Source organism: Paramisgurnus dabryanus, chromosome 10, assembly GCF_030506205.2.
Source record: "Paramisgurnus dabryanus chromosome 10, PD_genome_1.1, whole genome shotgun sequence".
NCBI classification, from domain to species: domain Eukaryota; kingdom Metazoa; phylum Chordata; class Actinopteri; order Cypriniformes; family Cobitidae; genus Paramisgurnus; species Paramisgurnus dabryanus.
In genome coordinates, this window is record NC_133346.1 from 7,672,333 (window position 1) to 7,688,849 (window position 16,517).

At 37.9% G+C, this 16,517-nt stretch overlaps 1 protein-coding gene across 3 annotated transcripts in view; it reads left to right on the top strand.

Annotated features, from left to right (window-relative positions):
- The window catches only part of sez6a (seizure related 6 homolog a), a 36,348-nt gene that overhangs the window by 14,255 nt on the left and 5,576 nt on the right, over nucleotides 1-16,517 (top strand). For all 3 annotated transcript variants that reach the window (XM_065260586.2, XM_065260587.2, XM_065260588.2), the window contains exons 2-9: nucleotides 4,833-5,381; nucleotides 5,935-6,062; nucleotides 9,625-9,817; nucleotides 11,216-11,401; nucleotides 11,611-11,779; nucleotides 12,275-12,441; nucleotides 14,388-14,582; nucleotides 14,665-14,803. In XM_065260586.2, coding sequence (XP_065116658.1) covers nucleotides 4,833-5,381; nucleotides 5,935-6,062; nucleotides 9,625-9,817; nucleotides 11,216-11,401; nucleotides 11,611-11,779; nucleotides 12,275-12,441; nucleotides 14,388-14,582; nucleotides 14,665-14,803 — 1,726 coding nt within the window. The remainder of the gene's footprint in view (nucleotides 1-4,832; nucleotides 5,382-5,934; nucleotides 6,063-9,624; nucleotides 9,818-11,215; nucleotides 11,402-11,610; nucleotides 11,780-12,274; nucleotides 12,442-14,387; nucleotides 14,583-14,664; nucleotides 14,804-16,517) is intronic.

Here is a 16,517-nt window from a genome sequence, read left to right on the forward strand (position 1 = left end):
TGAATATTAGGTTTTTGTATAGCTGCGTTCGTGCTGTTACCATTCACAATGCTCCTTCGTTTAATTTGGCTGTGAGGAGAAAGTGACAGCTTTAACCGATAAAGAGAGAGAGAGAGATAAATAGGGAGAGAGACATAGAGATATGGAGGGGAATAATGGATTTAACTCTTTCAGTTCTTCTGAAATCTTCGTGAATCAGGAGACAGATGGACAAATATGATCATTATTATTTCTTTGGATATTTTCTCTATAGCTCACCTCACTGCAGTAGTCTGTCTAATGGAAATGTCAGTGTAGTTTCCTTGAAGAAATATTTATATTGTAAACAACCCATATACAGATGTCTGATATTTTGAAATGTGAATATACAATACTCATACCATACTGTATAAAACATTTAGGGTAATGTATGTTTTTTTAAAGATATACAATGTCACATAATACATATATGCAACATATGTAATGAATGATAAGCCTATAAAGGCAAACATGTTATTTTTTTATTTATTAGAGTTAATTAAAGGCGAATATGTGTGACGTCCCTTCCTGTTGACGTTCGAAGTGTTGTCAAACAAAACGGAGCGTAGCTAACTCCTCCCCTCCTCCTCCCTTCCATGCTTTTTGAAAGAGTCATGAACGCGCCCAACCCCACTCCCAAATCCTTTGTGTCGTTTATTGGCTGGAACACTTTGTTATGTTTCATGGTGGTAGGTTTGACCACTTTGTTTTTGTTACAGTTTGTGGAGCCTGGGCTGTCTACGGAGACCGGGTTTTTTTACAGTGTGTTCCAAGGACAGGCAGCTAGCAGATAGTGAGGAGATATTTACTGTATGAAACAAAAACATGTTTTATGGCCTAAAACGCGTGAATTAGCTTAGAGCACCTTTAAAACGTATAAATTCATAAATTGCTGTAAAACGGAAGCTTAGAAAACTTCTAAAGGGGGTCGCACACCGGACGCGCACTGCCACGTCGCATCTAGGACAATTTGGAGGTATCATACACCGGAAGTGCACATTAAATAGCGCAAGCTTAGTCAGATAGCGTCTACTTCAAAATGCAAAATATACTTTAGCAGCAATGTTAGTCGTTAATGATTTGGGACAAATATGATGTTATTTAATGTTAAACTATGTGAGTGGCGCTCTGTGGTGCGACAGGGATTTAAGCAACTTCCTTAGTCGTAGCTGGGCGCCACGGATAGGTGCCACCTGTCATCCCCAGTGTGTGTATACTCATAGAAAACAATGTGTTCGATTATTTTAGGATGGTGCAGCGCTGAGCTGCGCGTCAGGTGTGCGACCCCATTAAGAGTTTGTTTTTGACTTTTGTGTTTGTGACTTTTTATTGTATATTTCTGTTATTTTTTATCAGTATGTGACTTTTACGTTGGTAGTGCAATGCTTCAAAAACTAAGCTGGTTGCATTCAGTGTTATCTGCACAAATCTGACTCCACAGAGTGCTGATCACAATGAATTCATATTTGGCTCCATACATACATCATATGATTGATTGTGATGATGATGTCACTCACATACAGTTTCATGTACAATGTGAACAGACAAAACGCTTGTTTTGTCGCACTGCGTCTGGTTAGCACACTGTGTGAGTGCAGACTGCACTTTATCTTAGTAAAGGTAAACAATAAAACTTCCCATGTCTGTCCTCTGAGGGCTTCCAGCATATTTCTCCAGAACCTGTAATCTGTAAGGACCCAGTGGGTCAATGTCTTCACCCTGAGGGCAAACAATCACGCACACTCTGTCACAATCTTTCTTTCTCTCATACAGAGGAACAGAGAGTTCCAGCTCAGACCTATTCATGAGGTCTCATCCGTCACTGACTGTCAGCTGTGATCTTGTGTTTTCCACTGATGTTCACTGGGCAGGTTGTGCGTTTCTTCTGCCCGTTTATGTTTTAAGACATGTTGACTAACGGCACGATGCACCCTGACACCTGCTTACCAAAGCGAATGAAAGCAATTTTAGACTATTTGTGCATGGAGACGGGAGAAAACATTTTGGATACCACAGAAAAAATATACAGTATCTGTAAAATTGCTTAGGTGAAATGCATATAGAAACAATAGTTGAAATACATTAAGATTTTGGAGCTGTAAAATTTATGTAGACTGTATAAGTAAAATAATAAAGATTTTGAGTAATTTTGGTGTAAAATGTATAATAATACTGAATTTAGTTGCAGACTTGACAAATATGAGCTAAGTGTGACATTGGCACACTCTCAGAATAATGACTAAGATGATATAAAGTGGTCCAAGTACCATTTAGGTACAGATATGTATACATTTGTTACTTGGAAGTACCTTTGAGGTACTAATATGCACTCTTTGGGTACAAAGGTGCATTTTAAAAGGGTACCACAGTACCCATACGGCAACAAAATATGTTTTCAAATCTAATTTTAAATTAATTTCAAAATATACAAAAAATATATGCTGAAATATATTTTGAAATATGTTTATAAAAATTTATTTTTCCCCAATTTATTTTTTGGCAATTTCTGTATATTTTGAAATATATTTTAAAATTAAATATATTTTAAAGCATTTATATTCTACCGAGCCCCTAAGGTGACATTGGAGTAAAAAAATTTAAAGTTTAGTTTCATGTGCTCATGTGAAACTTTCATGTGCTCACGCAAAACCTTCATGTGCAGAATTTTTTTTTAAAGTTTAGTTTGGCGTGCTCACGTGAAACTATCGTGCGCTCACGTAAAACTATCGCGCCCTCAAGTGAAACTTTCGTGATTGTTTCACGTGAGCATGCGATAGTTTCATGTGAGCACACAAAACTAAACTTAAAAAAAAAATTTGTGGTGAGCACATGAAAGTTTCACGTGAGCACATGAAACTAAACTTTAGATTTTAGTTTATTTAGATTTTAGTTTATTTTAGTTAGATTTAGCACATGAAAGTTTCATGTGAGCACATGAAACTAAACTTTAAATTTTTGATCTATGTCCCCTTAGGGGCTCTGCAATATTCACGTCGCATTGGAAGAAAAATTTGTAAACAACAGGTTAAAATTAATTATTTTCAATTGTAAAAATGTAGTTATAATTTTATATTCTATACATACTTGTACATCTTATATTTTCTTTTTAATTTCTTTTTTCTTTACTTAATTTCTTTTCTTTTTTGCTGCATGTGTAACAGCTTTTGTACTTTTGTAAGATATTTTCTGAAACTCTAATGGAGACATTTAAGATTTTTGTGTCTGTTTTTTAGGAGAAACGTCTAAGATGCAGGACACTAAGCAAACATTTCCATTTAATCTCATATCTCATCTGTGATCTTTCTTTACATGGGTTGAGTTTAACTTGACATGACAGATAAACAGGTTGTAAACACAGGTCAAAAAAATTATGTCAATGATCATCGTTATTGGATTTAGAAAAATCAACAAATTACAAATGCATGAGCTCTTCACTTTTATAGATGATGTTTATAGGTAAATGAGATTTAAAAAACTGCCAGTGAGCTTGACAGATCTGTCTGACACAAATCAGCAAACAGAGACACTATCTTGTAAGAGATCAATAGAGTCTAAAGCACAGTGTGATTAAAGGACTAATTGGTTCGCAATTATCCTTTGCATCAATGTAACCTAATTGGACGGCTGCCCTTTACAAGCATATGCAATTGATCTGTTTTCAAGTTTTTTCATTTCTACTTGAGTCTTAAAAGTTGATGCCAGCCTCTGTGTTAATGACATTAGCTTTATTTTCTTACATGTCATGGATTAGTCTGCTCTTAGTGAAATCTAAAAGCGCTGTTGAAAGGGTGCATTTAGAGATTCATGACCGGTCTTCAGTCTGCATTTGGATCTGACTGGCTTTGTGAAGCAGCGGTTTATTGCCTTTTGAATGATCTGATCACACTTCAATTTTACAGAGTGTCATCTTGACAAATGAGATTCATATCGCACTGACATGTGCTTTTTTAAAGCTTTAGTCGTATGTATTATGTCATGAAGGAGATTTCAGGCTCAGCAAAGACATAAAGGACTTTGACTGAGAGGGTTTATGTGAGGAAGCATCTTATTTGTGCACCCGGATTTACGTTGTGATGTATGTTATAAGCGGCAGCAGTGATGCTTCTTGGGTAATATTATTTTTGATTAAACATATTGAATGCCAATAAGCACAAAACGAGGACATAAAAGTGGGTTGGGCTTTGCCTAAATGATACCCTCAGTCTTAATCGTCCTCTTCCTCACTTTGCCGAATTGTAGAGGACTGCACATGCATGAGAAATTTGCCATAGAGCCATTTTCTATTAGTCATGTATGATTGATGGGAGGAGTCATAGTTTATTAGTTAACATTTTAACTTGCATATTTTCAATTTTCACAATATTCAGTATTTAGGTGTATTCTTCATTGCATAAGAGGGTGTTTACCTGTATGCATTTGCTGATTTCCTGAAGTTAAACCGTTTCGAAGTCCCAGTGGAGATCTGCTGCAATCTGCAGTCCCGGAGGAATGTTTTAATTATGAAACGGATGATCTGAACACAGTTTACCGTCACACTTCCTGACAGATATAACACAGCACCAGATGTTGTGAAGTTTTAGTTTTTTAATATTTTTTTTGAAAAACAAAGGGTCGGGATTTCCTTACAACTTCAGTGAAATATTACTGATATCTCAATAAGGGTATAAACATCTTAAAGTGGCCTTATATGCACTAATGGCATGTCAAGCAATATGAGGGTGGGTAGATGATGACCTCTTTCCCAATTTATAGGAAATTATGTGCAGAAGGTAGGAAATAAATGTAAATGATAATTTCTATTATGTCCTTTGCAGATGAATCAGCACAAACTCATAAAGGAGGAGATTCAGAATCAACGAAAGAGTTCATCAAACAAGTCCCACCAACAGACATCCAACAGCTCACAACAGACGCCATACCCAACCTCTCCAACCTGAGATTGCTCAAACTCCACGCGGCTCTGCTGACCAAGAGCTTCGAGGGTGATCAGCGGTTTTTAAAAGAAACGGTACGTACTGTGCCAACTTTCTCTACTTCCCCATCTAACACCGAACTTGTGGATCCTGTGCCTCGTGAAGATGCAACGTTCCTCTCTGACCTCTCCACCACGGCAACTATGACCTCCGCCACAGCAACCATGACCACAACGTCAGTCAGTGGCATCACTGAGACTACACCCGTATCCGAAACAGGAATATCGGAGAAGGTTACGACCAGCACAGGTCAGCAGGCAACTCTTACCACGATAAAAGACAAACTTCAGCATCAGGGAGCATTCAACATGGAAACAACTGTGTCACCACTGTCTCTTAAGTCAACTTCACCTGAGAAAACCACAGGATATACATCTGATACATTACCAGGTATCACACTGATAGAAAGATGAAAACAGGCTACAAGCTAGTCATCATTTTAACAAGTTAAATACAGTCAAGATGCTGTTTTAAAAAGTACTACAAGCTAATTAAATAATAGGTCATCTACATTGAAATTATTTATATTTATGCATTTGACAGACAGCTTTATCCATAGGGACTTACAATGCATTTAATCTATGAATTTTTATCATTGGGGTGGGTGTCCTTCGGATCGAACCCATAACCTTTGTGTAATGCAATGCTGTATCTTTTAAAATATACAACTATGTTTGTAAGTCAAGTACTTTCTGACTCCAAAGCAAAGGTTTCAAATAAAAAAATAAAAAAATATTATTTACAAAATGAAACATGAAAAGATAAATTTGACTGCACCCAAAAAAGATTTAATGTCAGGCTGGATTTTCCAGAAAAGTTTGTAATATTAAGAAACTTTTCAACTTTGAGGGGTAGTAAAATGTCAATAGGCATAAAGAAGCTTTGAATGAGTTGATTTATTCAGAATGATACCCTTCCCAATCTCTCTCCCTCTCTCTTTTAGCTCAGTGCAATATGAACTTCATTGAAGCCGAGGGTTATATTAAGATTCCCCTGGACGTCTCATTTGATTCCCGAATAAATTGCACCTGCCTGGTTACTGTATATCTGGGCTATGGAGTTGAGATTCAGGTCAGTACTTCATCAACGCTTTTATGATATGCAGATTAGGACGGACCGTCATACATACATTATTGTCTCTCAAGGGCAACAGGGATTTGTGATGCTTATTTGGTATTACTGCTGAAATATCATAGGTGTACATAGAAATCATAATACTATTGTAGTCTCAACCTGACTCCAAACATTCTTATTGTGCTTTCTGCATCAAATCAGGTCATTTTCATGTCAATGATTATCATACAAAAGAAAATAAAACACACAAGTTATTTTATATTTATGCATTCGGCAACTTTTATTACACTCTAAAAAACGCTTTTTGTAACCAATGCTTTTTCAATTCATTTTTTTTGCATCAAAAAGAGATAAACCCAGCTGTTTGGGTGAAATGAACCCATGAAATGTTTATATCCAACCCAACAATTATTTTATACAACCTATCTTAGGTTACATTACAACACTACGGGTTGTGCTTGTTCCTTTTTGACACAGCCCTGGGTCAAAAATAACCCGGCACGGCATTTTTTTTAAGATGTACAGTGCATTCAAGGTATACATTTTTATGGCCTTGGTGTTGCTTAGCATAATGCTTTACCCATTGAGCCATAGGAAGAGGATAGCATTACATTTATCATTATGAGATAAATATTTTTGATTTCACCACAACAGGGAGAGACAACTAAAAACTGTTTTATCTTATTTTTTTTTATTTGGTAACACTTTACAATAAGGTTGTATTTGTTAACAATAGTAAATGCATTACTGTAGGTAAAATGAATAAATAAGCAATATAGTTTTTTATCATTTATTCATCTTTGTTAATGTTCATTTATGCCGATACAGTTATTCATGTTCACGGTGCATTAACTAATGTTAACAGTTACAACTTTTGATTTTAAAAATGTGTTTGTAAATAACATGAACTAAGATTAATAAATGCTGTAGACGTATTGTTCATTGTTCATGTTAGCTAATGCATTAACAGATGCTAACAAATACAATCTTATTGTAAAGTGTTGCAGTCTTTTTCTTGAGACACAAAAGAGCAAAATCTTTATTCTGAGCAAATGAATCTGTGGAAAGAGGATGCTGTGCATTGTGAGTTTTATGCAGTTAGAAACGGTTTATCGACCGCATTGCAATTTTCAAAGCCCTAATTTTACATTGATCAGTACAGAGAGAGAACAGCATTTATACAATGATTTTTTTCTCTTCTCTGGTGAATACTGAATACTTTTGAAATGCAGTTTTAGGTGGATCATTATTTCAATGTCCTTGAGTGCTGTGCAGATGTTGTGTCATATTCAATCTTAAAGATGCTATGGAACATGTGTTGGTTTTCTCTGGGGCACGAGAAGAGAGAGCTACACTGTTTTTCTCATGCAAAGCAAACCTTTATTCTGCATATGATGCTCATTTGACTTTATGAGGATATGAGATGAGTTTGCTCTATTGAGATACTTTATTTTGTTCAATTTATTTAAGTGGTAGTACACATTTGCAATATGCAACAGTTAACTTGTTCATTTAGCAATTACTTGTAAAGTTAATGCTGTTTAACATGATTAAATATATCTTTAATCTGCACAAAAAAACTATTCAGTGTAAAAATGCTCTGAAATGTTCAAGAGATGCGTCTTCAGCTCACAAACTTATGATGTCCTAATCTGTTTGTTTTTCGGCTGTTTTGGCCTACCTGTCATTTTTAATTCTCCAAGTGACCAATTTAGAGTGAGTGATTTTGAAATGTGCCCATTCTGGATGGGGATGCTAGAGGCAGTCTGCCTGCGTGTTTGTTTGAATATGGATGCTTTTCTCTGTAGGCTTCCCACAGTGTTGGTATATTGTTTATGATAATAGCTATAGGGAGGCTCATATTTTCTGGTTTTCGCATACATTTTTTATATGTATGATCAGACATATTGGATTGTTACTATACAATATTGCAAACTTTTTTGCAATATTGTATAGTTTGTGTGTTTTCTTATACACTAAAAATGCTGGGTTATTTAAACCCAGAGTGGGTTAAAAGAGATGAACCCAACCCACTGGGTTGTAATTTAAGCTATGGTGGGTTGCTTCAACAAAAAATGTTTGTTTTAACCCATTGTTAAATACAAATATTTTCTGGGTTCATTTAACCCAAGTGCTATCTATAATGGCAGATACTATTTGCATCCCAGGATTTTTGTAGATTAACAGGATGCAATAATTAACATACACTCACCTAAAGGATTATTAGGAACACCATACTAAAACTGTGTTTGACCCCTTTTTCCTTCAGAACTGCCTTAATTCTATGTGGCATTGATTCAACAAGGTGCTGAAAGCATTTTTTAGAAATGTTGGCCCATATTGATAGGATAACATCTTGCAGTTGATGGAGATTTGTGGGATGCACATCCAGGGCACGAAGCTCCCATTCCACCACATCCCAAAGATGCTCTATTAGGTTGAGATCTGTTGACTGTAGGGACCATTTTAGTACAGTGAACTCATTGTCATGTTCAATAAACCAATTTGAAATTACTTCAGCTTTGTGACATGGTGCATTATCCTGCTGGAAGTAGCCATCAGAGAATGGGTATATGGTGGTCATAAAGGGATGGACATGGTCAGAAACAATGCTCAGGTAGGCCGTGGCATTTAAATGATGCCCAATTGGCACTAATGGGCCTAAAGTGTGCCAAGAAAAGATCCCCCACACCATTACGCCACCACCACTAGCCTGCACAGTGGTAACAAGGCATGATGGATCCATGTTCTCATTCTGTTTACGCCAAATTCTGACTTTACCATCTGAATGTAGAAATCGAGACTCATCAGACCAGGCAACATTTTTCCAGTCTTCAACTGTCCAATTTTGGTGAGCTTGTGCAAATTGTAGCATCTTTTTCCTATTTGTAGTGGAGATGAGTGGTAACCCATGGGGTTTTCTGCTGTTGTAGCCCATCCGCCTCAAGGTTGTGCGTGTTGTGGCTTCACAAATGCTTTGCTGCATACCTCGGTTGTAACGAGTGGTTATTTCAGTCAAAGTTGCTCTTCTATCAGCTTGAATCATTCGGCCCATTCTCCTCTGACCTCTAGCATCAACAAGGCATTTTCAAAATATATAAAAATTACATATATTTTAAAAGTAAATACATTTTAAAGCATTACAAAATATATTTAGCCCTCCATATATTTAAATCCAAGAAAAGAAAGAAAAAGAAAGAAAACCTTTGTAACCTGTAAACAAAACAGTTTTAAAAAGGTTCAAATGAAATATATTTTATACAATTAACTTGTATTTAGCATAAATGTATATTTATATAACATATGGGATGTAAAATTAGAAATGTTTTCGCTTGCCCTTGAAATACATTTTGAAATACATGTTGATATATGAAGGTTAAAACTAAATAAATTTGCAATATATTACCTTATACATTATACAATATATTACCTACATTAATTAAAATAAATACCTTTTGATATAAAATGTGAAAAGGGAGAAGAGTGACGTTGGTAAAAGGCAGATTCGAACCTTTAAATGAAAAAGGTAAAATAGACACTCTGGGTTTTTTTTCTGCAGGTTTTGAATGTGAGTCTGGAGGAAGGGGTGGAGGTGTTTTTGGAGGATCTGGGTAAATCTGTGCCCTCTGTCCTGGCCAACAGCTCGGTGTTATCCAGAGGCCTGGTGCTGCGGAGCTCCAGTAACCGAATCTCTGTGCACTTCAGCAGTGAACAGGCAACAGGACCGAATTTTTTGCTTTTGCGGTACAAAGGTATGATGACCTTCACCACACAACAAAAATCATTGTCTAAATCAGCATTCTGTCTTAAAGCAATATCAATTTACCTACATTGTATGATGACCACAGTGTATTCCTAAACTAGAAGAAGTCACCTTAAAACCATCCTCACATCTCAGCAACCTCTAGGTTTGGCAGCCACTTCTGGCCCAAAGCCTGTTGTGTTTTAATGCATACGTGAACTCTGCTAAACAGAGATCAATAGCGCTTCTTTCAGAGAGATTAAACTACTAGAGAGAGTCATAATGCATCGCTGTGCTCTATTGATATTTATGTGCTAAGGTTAAATGCTTCTTTCAAACGGTCAAGGTCCCAATAAATTCTATTAAAGCCAGAGAGACGAAGTTTGGGGGCCAAGAGGAGCACTGACAGGACCAAAGCAGTTAAATTAATGAAGCGTTTGCACGTGATGCCATCTCCACGATGCCCTTTGCTGGGGCATGGTTGGCCAGCACTTTACAAGGTGCACATTAAAGGACAAATTCTTTAACCTGTTGGACACCTTTAGCATGAAGCACAACCTTGCATTTTATTAACCAATCAATCACCAGATTGAGTTTTTGCGGCATGCGACGGTACAGTGTGCATATAAAATTATGTTCAACTAATATTTAATGCTTGAATTCACATTGCTGCTATTTATTTATATTTATTTATATTTAAGTCTTCAATTTTCTTAATGCCATTTAGTTTTGCATGCACACAATTGGCAACATAACAAAGTTCAGAAGCAGCCGATTTGCAGCGTTTTTTTTTTAATTGCCACAATGCAGAGATCAGCAAAAGTAAAAGCATTGACTTTTATAAGTAGACCTCAATCACGGACCATTTATTTTCTTTTTTGACCGCCCTTGAATGCTTTTAACCCCTGTGACTTTCTTTCCATTGTTAAATCTGCCAGCGTCTGTCTGTTCGCTGATAGACTGACTGGATTAGTGTTATATAAGTCCTGGCATCTGTTGGCCGTAACCCGCGAGCGATGGATCTGCCCTGCTGTGCTCCTTCAACTGAGTGATTATTATTAGTAATGGCTAAACAATTGGGCATTATGGAACAGTAATCGCCATGGAAACAGTGATGACGGGCATTGTTATTTAATGCAGGATGGACGTTAGACGTTGCTTCGGCACGAACAGCCACTTGAACAATTGACAGGCAAAAGACGTCTAGGTCGGATTTGAGAACCAATCGGCTCAGTTTTGTGTTTTTGTTGCTTAACTGGTAAAGGATGACAACTAAACACTAAGGTTGTGAGTTTGAGTCCCAGGGCATACATACGTATATAATAAATAAATGTAATTTTTGTGAAACACAATATTTGCATAAGAAGCATGAAGCATGTCATGCATCTTTTATTCTCTCTCTCTTTAGCTTTTCCTCTAAGTTGTATCTCTCCACGGGTCCCTGATAATGCCAACATGTCAGTTACTGATCTCCAGGTAGGAAGTGTGGCTTATTTCTTCTGTCTGAATGGCTATCGGCTAAAAGGCTCCACCTCCATTACCTGCCAAAATGCTACCACGCCATACTGGAGTGGCAAAGAGCCTACGTGCCAAGGTATGAGTAGACAACCTAAACCCCAAAGTTTTTACTTTGAGCCAGTATTTCAGTGTTTTCGCCTCAAGAACGATCCACCTCGAAAGTTAAATTTACCCTTGTAGCTCCTACAGTCTCATTAGTTTTTGGCAATCTCTGTCAATGCATAATGAAATAAATGGAAATTCATGCGGCAAATTCACAGCGGTTGCTCTCCGCCTCTTGTCTAGCTGCTTGCGGGGGAACGTTGAGAAATGCCACTCAGGGTCGGATCATCTCTCCCGGGTTTCCTGGAAACTACAGTAACAATCTGACGTGTCACTGGGTACTGAAGGCCCCCAAGGGCCATCGGCTCCACGTTCACTTTGAGAAAGTGGCACTGGCTGAGGACGATGACAGGCATGTGCGCTGTTGTTTGTGCACTTCTCAGCAAGTAATTTTGGTTTAAAATATGTCTAATAGCTGTCAAAACACAGCGCATACATCTAGGATAAAACAAGGCAAATAACGTAGATCATAAACTGATGGCTATTGCTTGCTGGGTTGTGTTTATTTATAGTTTGGAGACAAAAAAAATCTGAGTTTTTTCATTCTTAATTGGATCAAATCATGCATAAATAAAGGCAATGATGTTTTTTCTATTAAAGCAAAAATATGGTCATGATTAGTCTACAGTGATGCTTAATATTAAAACAATGAAAGTCCATTGTATGTCATTTAGATTGTAAGGCACCAGCCAACAATTGCTACATGTAAAGTGGCTTAATAAACAACATTATGTGTTAATGAAAATCTAAAAATGTACAGTTCATGTGTGGGCTGGATTTAAGGTTTTTAAAGTTTGTAGATAACACTTTAAATATTTAGTGATGGTGACTTTTATTTTGCTTTCAGATTGTTGATAAAGGATGGTAGGGACATTGACTCTTCGCCCCTGTATGACTCGTATGCATTGGAGTATCTGCCCAACGAAGGAGTGACCAGCAGTGGCAGACATCTGTTTGTGGAATTCACCAGTGATGAATCGGGCACATGCACCGGAGTAGCTATAAGATATGAAGGTACAAGGGCTCATCTAGAGCCTAAAATAATGATCAAAGTGATGCAGAACTCACATTCTGGGTAAACATGAATTCGGTTCAACCTTGATATCTTTAAAGGGAACATATTATGCCAAAGTTGAGATATAAGTCTCAGTTGTGCCCAGAATGAGTCTGTAAAGTTTTAGCTCAAAATACCCCACAGATCATTGGTCATATCATGTCCAAAAAGCCCCTATTTGGGTGTGTGTACCTTTAAATGCAAATAAGCTACTGCTCCTCTTTCCTTTACCAAAATAGACAGTGAGCGCATTCAGTTAAAATATATACAGGCTAAAGGCCGCGGTATACTTTTTTCCGCGTCTGGCTCGTGCGGGCACACGTCAGCGCAGCTTTCAAAGTATACTTATTGCGGCCAAGCGTGGATAAAAGACAACAAAGAACAGGAATCAAACATTATGGTGACGAAAATGCTTTACAGTTTATGTTCTTGGAAAAAGTACAAATTAAAAAAGAAAAAAAGATAGTGTGTGTGAAAATGCTTTTGTAGTGGATTGTCCTGTCTCAATATTTTCATGCGCATGCGCTGTTTTAAGCGGACTGTACGCGCACTGTTCGCGAGGTCTCAAATTTTGGGTGGTCACAAATTTTGGGACCCTCCTGAATATGGAAACGACGTAATGCGGACAGCGCGCATACACCTAACTGTGCGTTCACACCAGACGCGGAAGAGGCGGCAAAAACACGCTATTCGCGCGTAGTTGGACACTTGAACATTTTGTGTTTACTCGCTTCATTCGCGCATGAAATTCTACTCATTAAAGACATTCACGTGTAAATTTGCGTTATGGGAGGGGCTTTTATAGCTCAAATTGAGTAATCTTACCAGATTGTTCAACCTCACTCACTTTCTTCCAAACAAGATCCTTTTAATTCCTGTAAAAGTACGAAGATGTCTTGTGTAGCGATGATGATTGTCCTCCATTGTTGCTTGTTTTTCTGCCTCCGCTCGCTTCCTGTAATGATGTCATTGCTAGAGCAAGCTCCTGATTGGTTAACGCGTCACGAATATCCATCAAAGTTCTGATTTTTCTATTTGCGCGGAACGCACCATCCGCGCCTTTCGCGCTTACCGCGCCTCAGGATGCCTATTCGTGTCTTTGCATTGACTTAAAGCAACAGCAAAGAGTTTTTTTTACCTTAAAATAACGTTTCCAAAAAAGTTGCAGTCGTTCATCCACTCGAAACAGGGTGAACGGCACTTTCACATTCGCTTTGCAGCCCTCTATCGACCAAAACCGCACTAAAGAAGTTTCCAGCCGTCGGGTCGCGGTCCTGTAGTTCGAGTGAAAACTACAAAAACTTGCTTTACGGCAGACCTACAATCCAATCAGAGCCAACTTTGCTGCAGTAGGCTAAATTATTGACCACAGTGGTAATGGACAATTCCGCTCCCAACCTTTAGGGGGAGCAAAGCGCAAAACCTCTTTAGTGTTGCTTTAATATGTAAATCATTTGCGCTTGCCGCCTCTTCCGAGTCTGGAGTGAACGCACCATAAGACAATAGTATCTCACTATTGAGATATAGCGGACAGCATACAACTCGCAGAGAGTGGAAAGTTTAACTATGGTAATGCAGGACAGTCAGTGGCCATAGGCGGGGCTTTATCAGTGTGATGTCACATTAACAAGAAAATCTAAACTATTGAATTTTCAATTGAATTACGTTAGTTTAATCAGGATTAAAAAAGGAGTGGGTAGATTTTTTTTATTGTAGGGTGGTTGCGTTCACACATTGCCAACGTAAAAGTGGATTTTGCATAATTGGTTCCCTTTAAACATTGACTGAGTATGTCATGTCAAAGACTGAAATCAATGAGTAAATCAAACACTGATGTTCCTAATCTCATCATTAGATTATGAGACTTTGTATAAGTGTTTTACTCTACGAAATTTCTGTCCTACAGCGTTTGCAAAGGGCAGCTGTTACGAGCCGTTTGTGAAGTATGGAAATTTCTCCACGAGTGATCCCGCGTTTGGTGTCGGTTCCGTAGTTGAGTTCTCCTGTGAACCGGGTTACACACTGGAGCGGGGCGCTGGTATTTTAGAGTGCGTCAACCCGGACAATCCCCAATGGAATGAGACAGAACCCGCGTGCCGAGGTAACTGTGTATGCATAATCACGGCTAATATTACTTTGTTTTGTGTCACACTAAACGTTGAATCTTTAATTTTGCATTACAGCTGTCTGCAGTGGAGAAATAACCGATTCGGCCGGAGTGGTGCTGTCTCCAAACTGGCCTGAAGCATATGACAAAGGTCAAGACTGTATTTGGGGTCTGCACGTGGATGAAGACAAGAGATTCATGCTGGATGTCCAGGTGTGAGTATAAGAACCTTGTTCAAAGAAATGCTACATGGTTAAAGGGACATTCCACTTTTTTTGAAAATATGCAAATTTTCCAGCTCCCCTTGGTTTAAACATTTGATTCTTAACATTTTGGAATTCATTCAGCTGATCTCCGGGTCTGACGCTAGCACTTTTAGCATAGCTTAGCATAATTTATTGAATCTGATTAGACCATTAGCATCGCGCTAAAAAAATAACCAAAGAGTTTCGATATTTTTCCTATTTAAAACTTGACTCTTCTGTAGTTACATTGTGTACTAAGACAGACGGAAAATTAAAAGTTGTGATTTTCTAGGCAGATATGTTTAGGAACTATACTCTCATTCTGGCGTAATAATCAAGGACTTTGCTGATGTAACATGGCTGCAGCAGGCGTAGTGATATTACGCACTGCCGTAAAATAGTCCCCTTGGTTACTTTCAATGGCAGGGGACTATTTTTTTAAATAGGAAAAATATCGAAACTCTTTGGTTATTTTTTTAGCACGATGCTATGGATTGTGCTAAGCTATGCTAAAAGTGCTAGCGCCATACCCAGAGTTCAGCTGAATGGATTCCAAAACGGTAAGAATCAAATGTTAAACTCTAGAGGAGCTGGAAAATGAGCATATTTTCCTAAAAAGTGGAGTGTCCCTTTAAAATCTCACCCCTTTTTATATAACAAGTGCTCTAAGTGTTTTGTGATTATCTGAGTTTTCAAACTCATAATTTGTGTGTGTCTATATATGGACAGATGGCTGGCTGTGTATTTTTGGGCTGCCTGTTTGTTATTGTGTTGAAACCTGTTTTTCCTCTAATGAGAATGCTTTCAATTCTCCATTAGCATTCGGTGCAGTTCACCAGCTTTCAATTACGAGGGAACAGTGTGAGTAATGACAGCAGATTAATTGATTTAGCACAGACATGGAGGCCACCGCCGGACTCATTAACACTGAGCGTTAATGGGCCGACACACAGGTGACAGACTGTGCAGGTCGCACCTGCAATTGGTCCTTCATAACAGTGGGGCTTTTTTAATATCTCAATGTGTAATGGCTTCGTTGTATTGTGGTTGTGAGTACGGTATACTGTACTGTGCGAAATGCACCATTGACTAACATAGAAAAGCAGAATACTATGGAAGTCAATGGGGCCTCTGATCGGTTTGATTACAAACATTCTTTTGTGTTCATCAGAAAAAATAAATGTATGCAGGTTTGTAACAACATGAGAGTGAGTAAATGATGACAGAATTTTCATTTTTGGGTGAACTATCCCTTTAACATTTAACACAACTTTACCGGCTTACACCCATATCATAGGAATTCTCAAACCTGTAATGTAAAGGATGCACCTCAGGCCATCTCATATGTGTATCATCTGTTTAAAATCCTTGATCATACCATAGGATCTTGGGTTTGTCTTTTGTTTCTGCTGCTTACTGAGGATTCTGCCTCTTTGTTTCCCCCCCGTATAATGTTAAATAAATCTTGTTTCTTTGCAGAATGTCACATATCCCCCTCGACAGATGAGCGTAACTAAACTTTGTCCTTTATTGCCATTTAGCATGACAGAATGCAAAACATGATGGATTCTCAGCGTTGAGACTATAGTTTGTTTATCCATTGCATTAGTCATGTTAGTTTGAAAAATGAAGATGAATTGGGGAATGACATTACCAAACCATCTGGGGAAAATGTAGTTGGTCA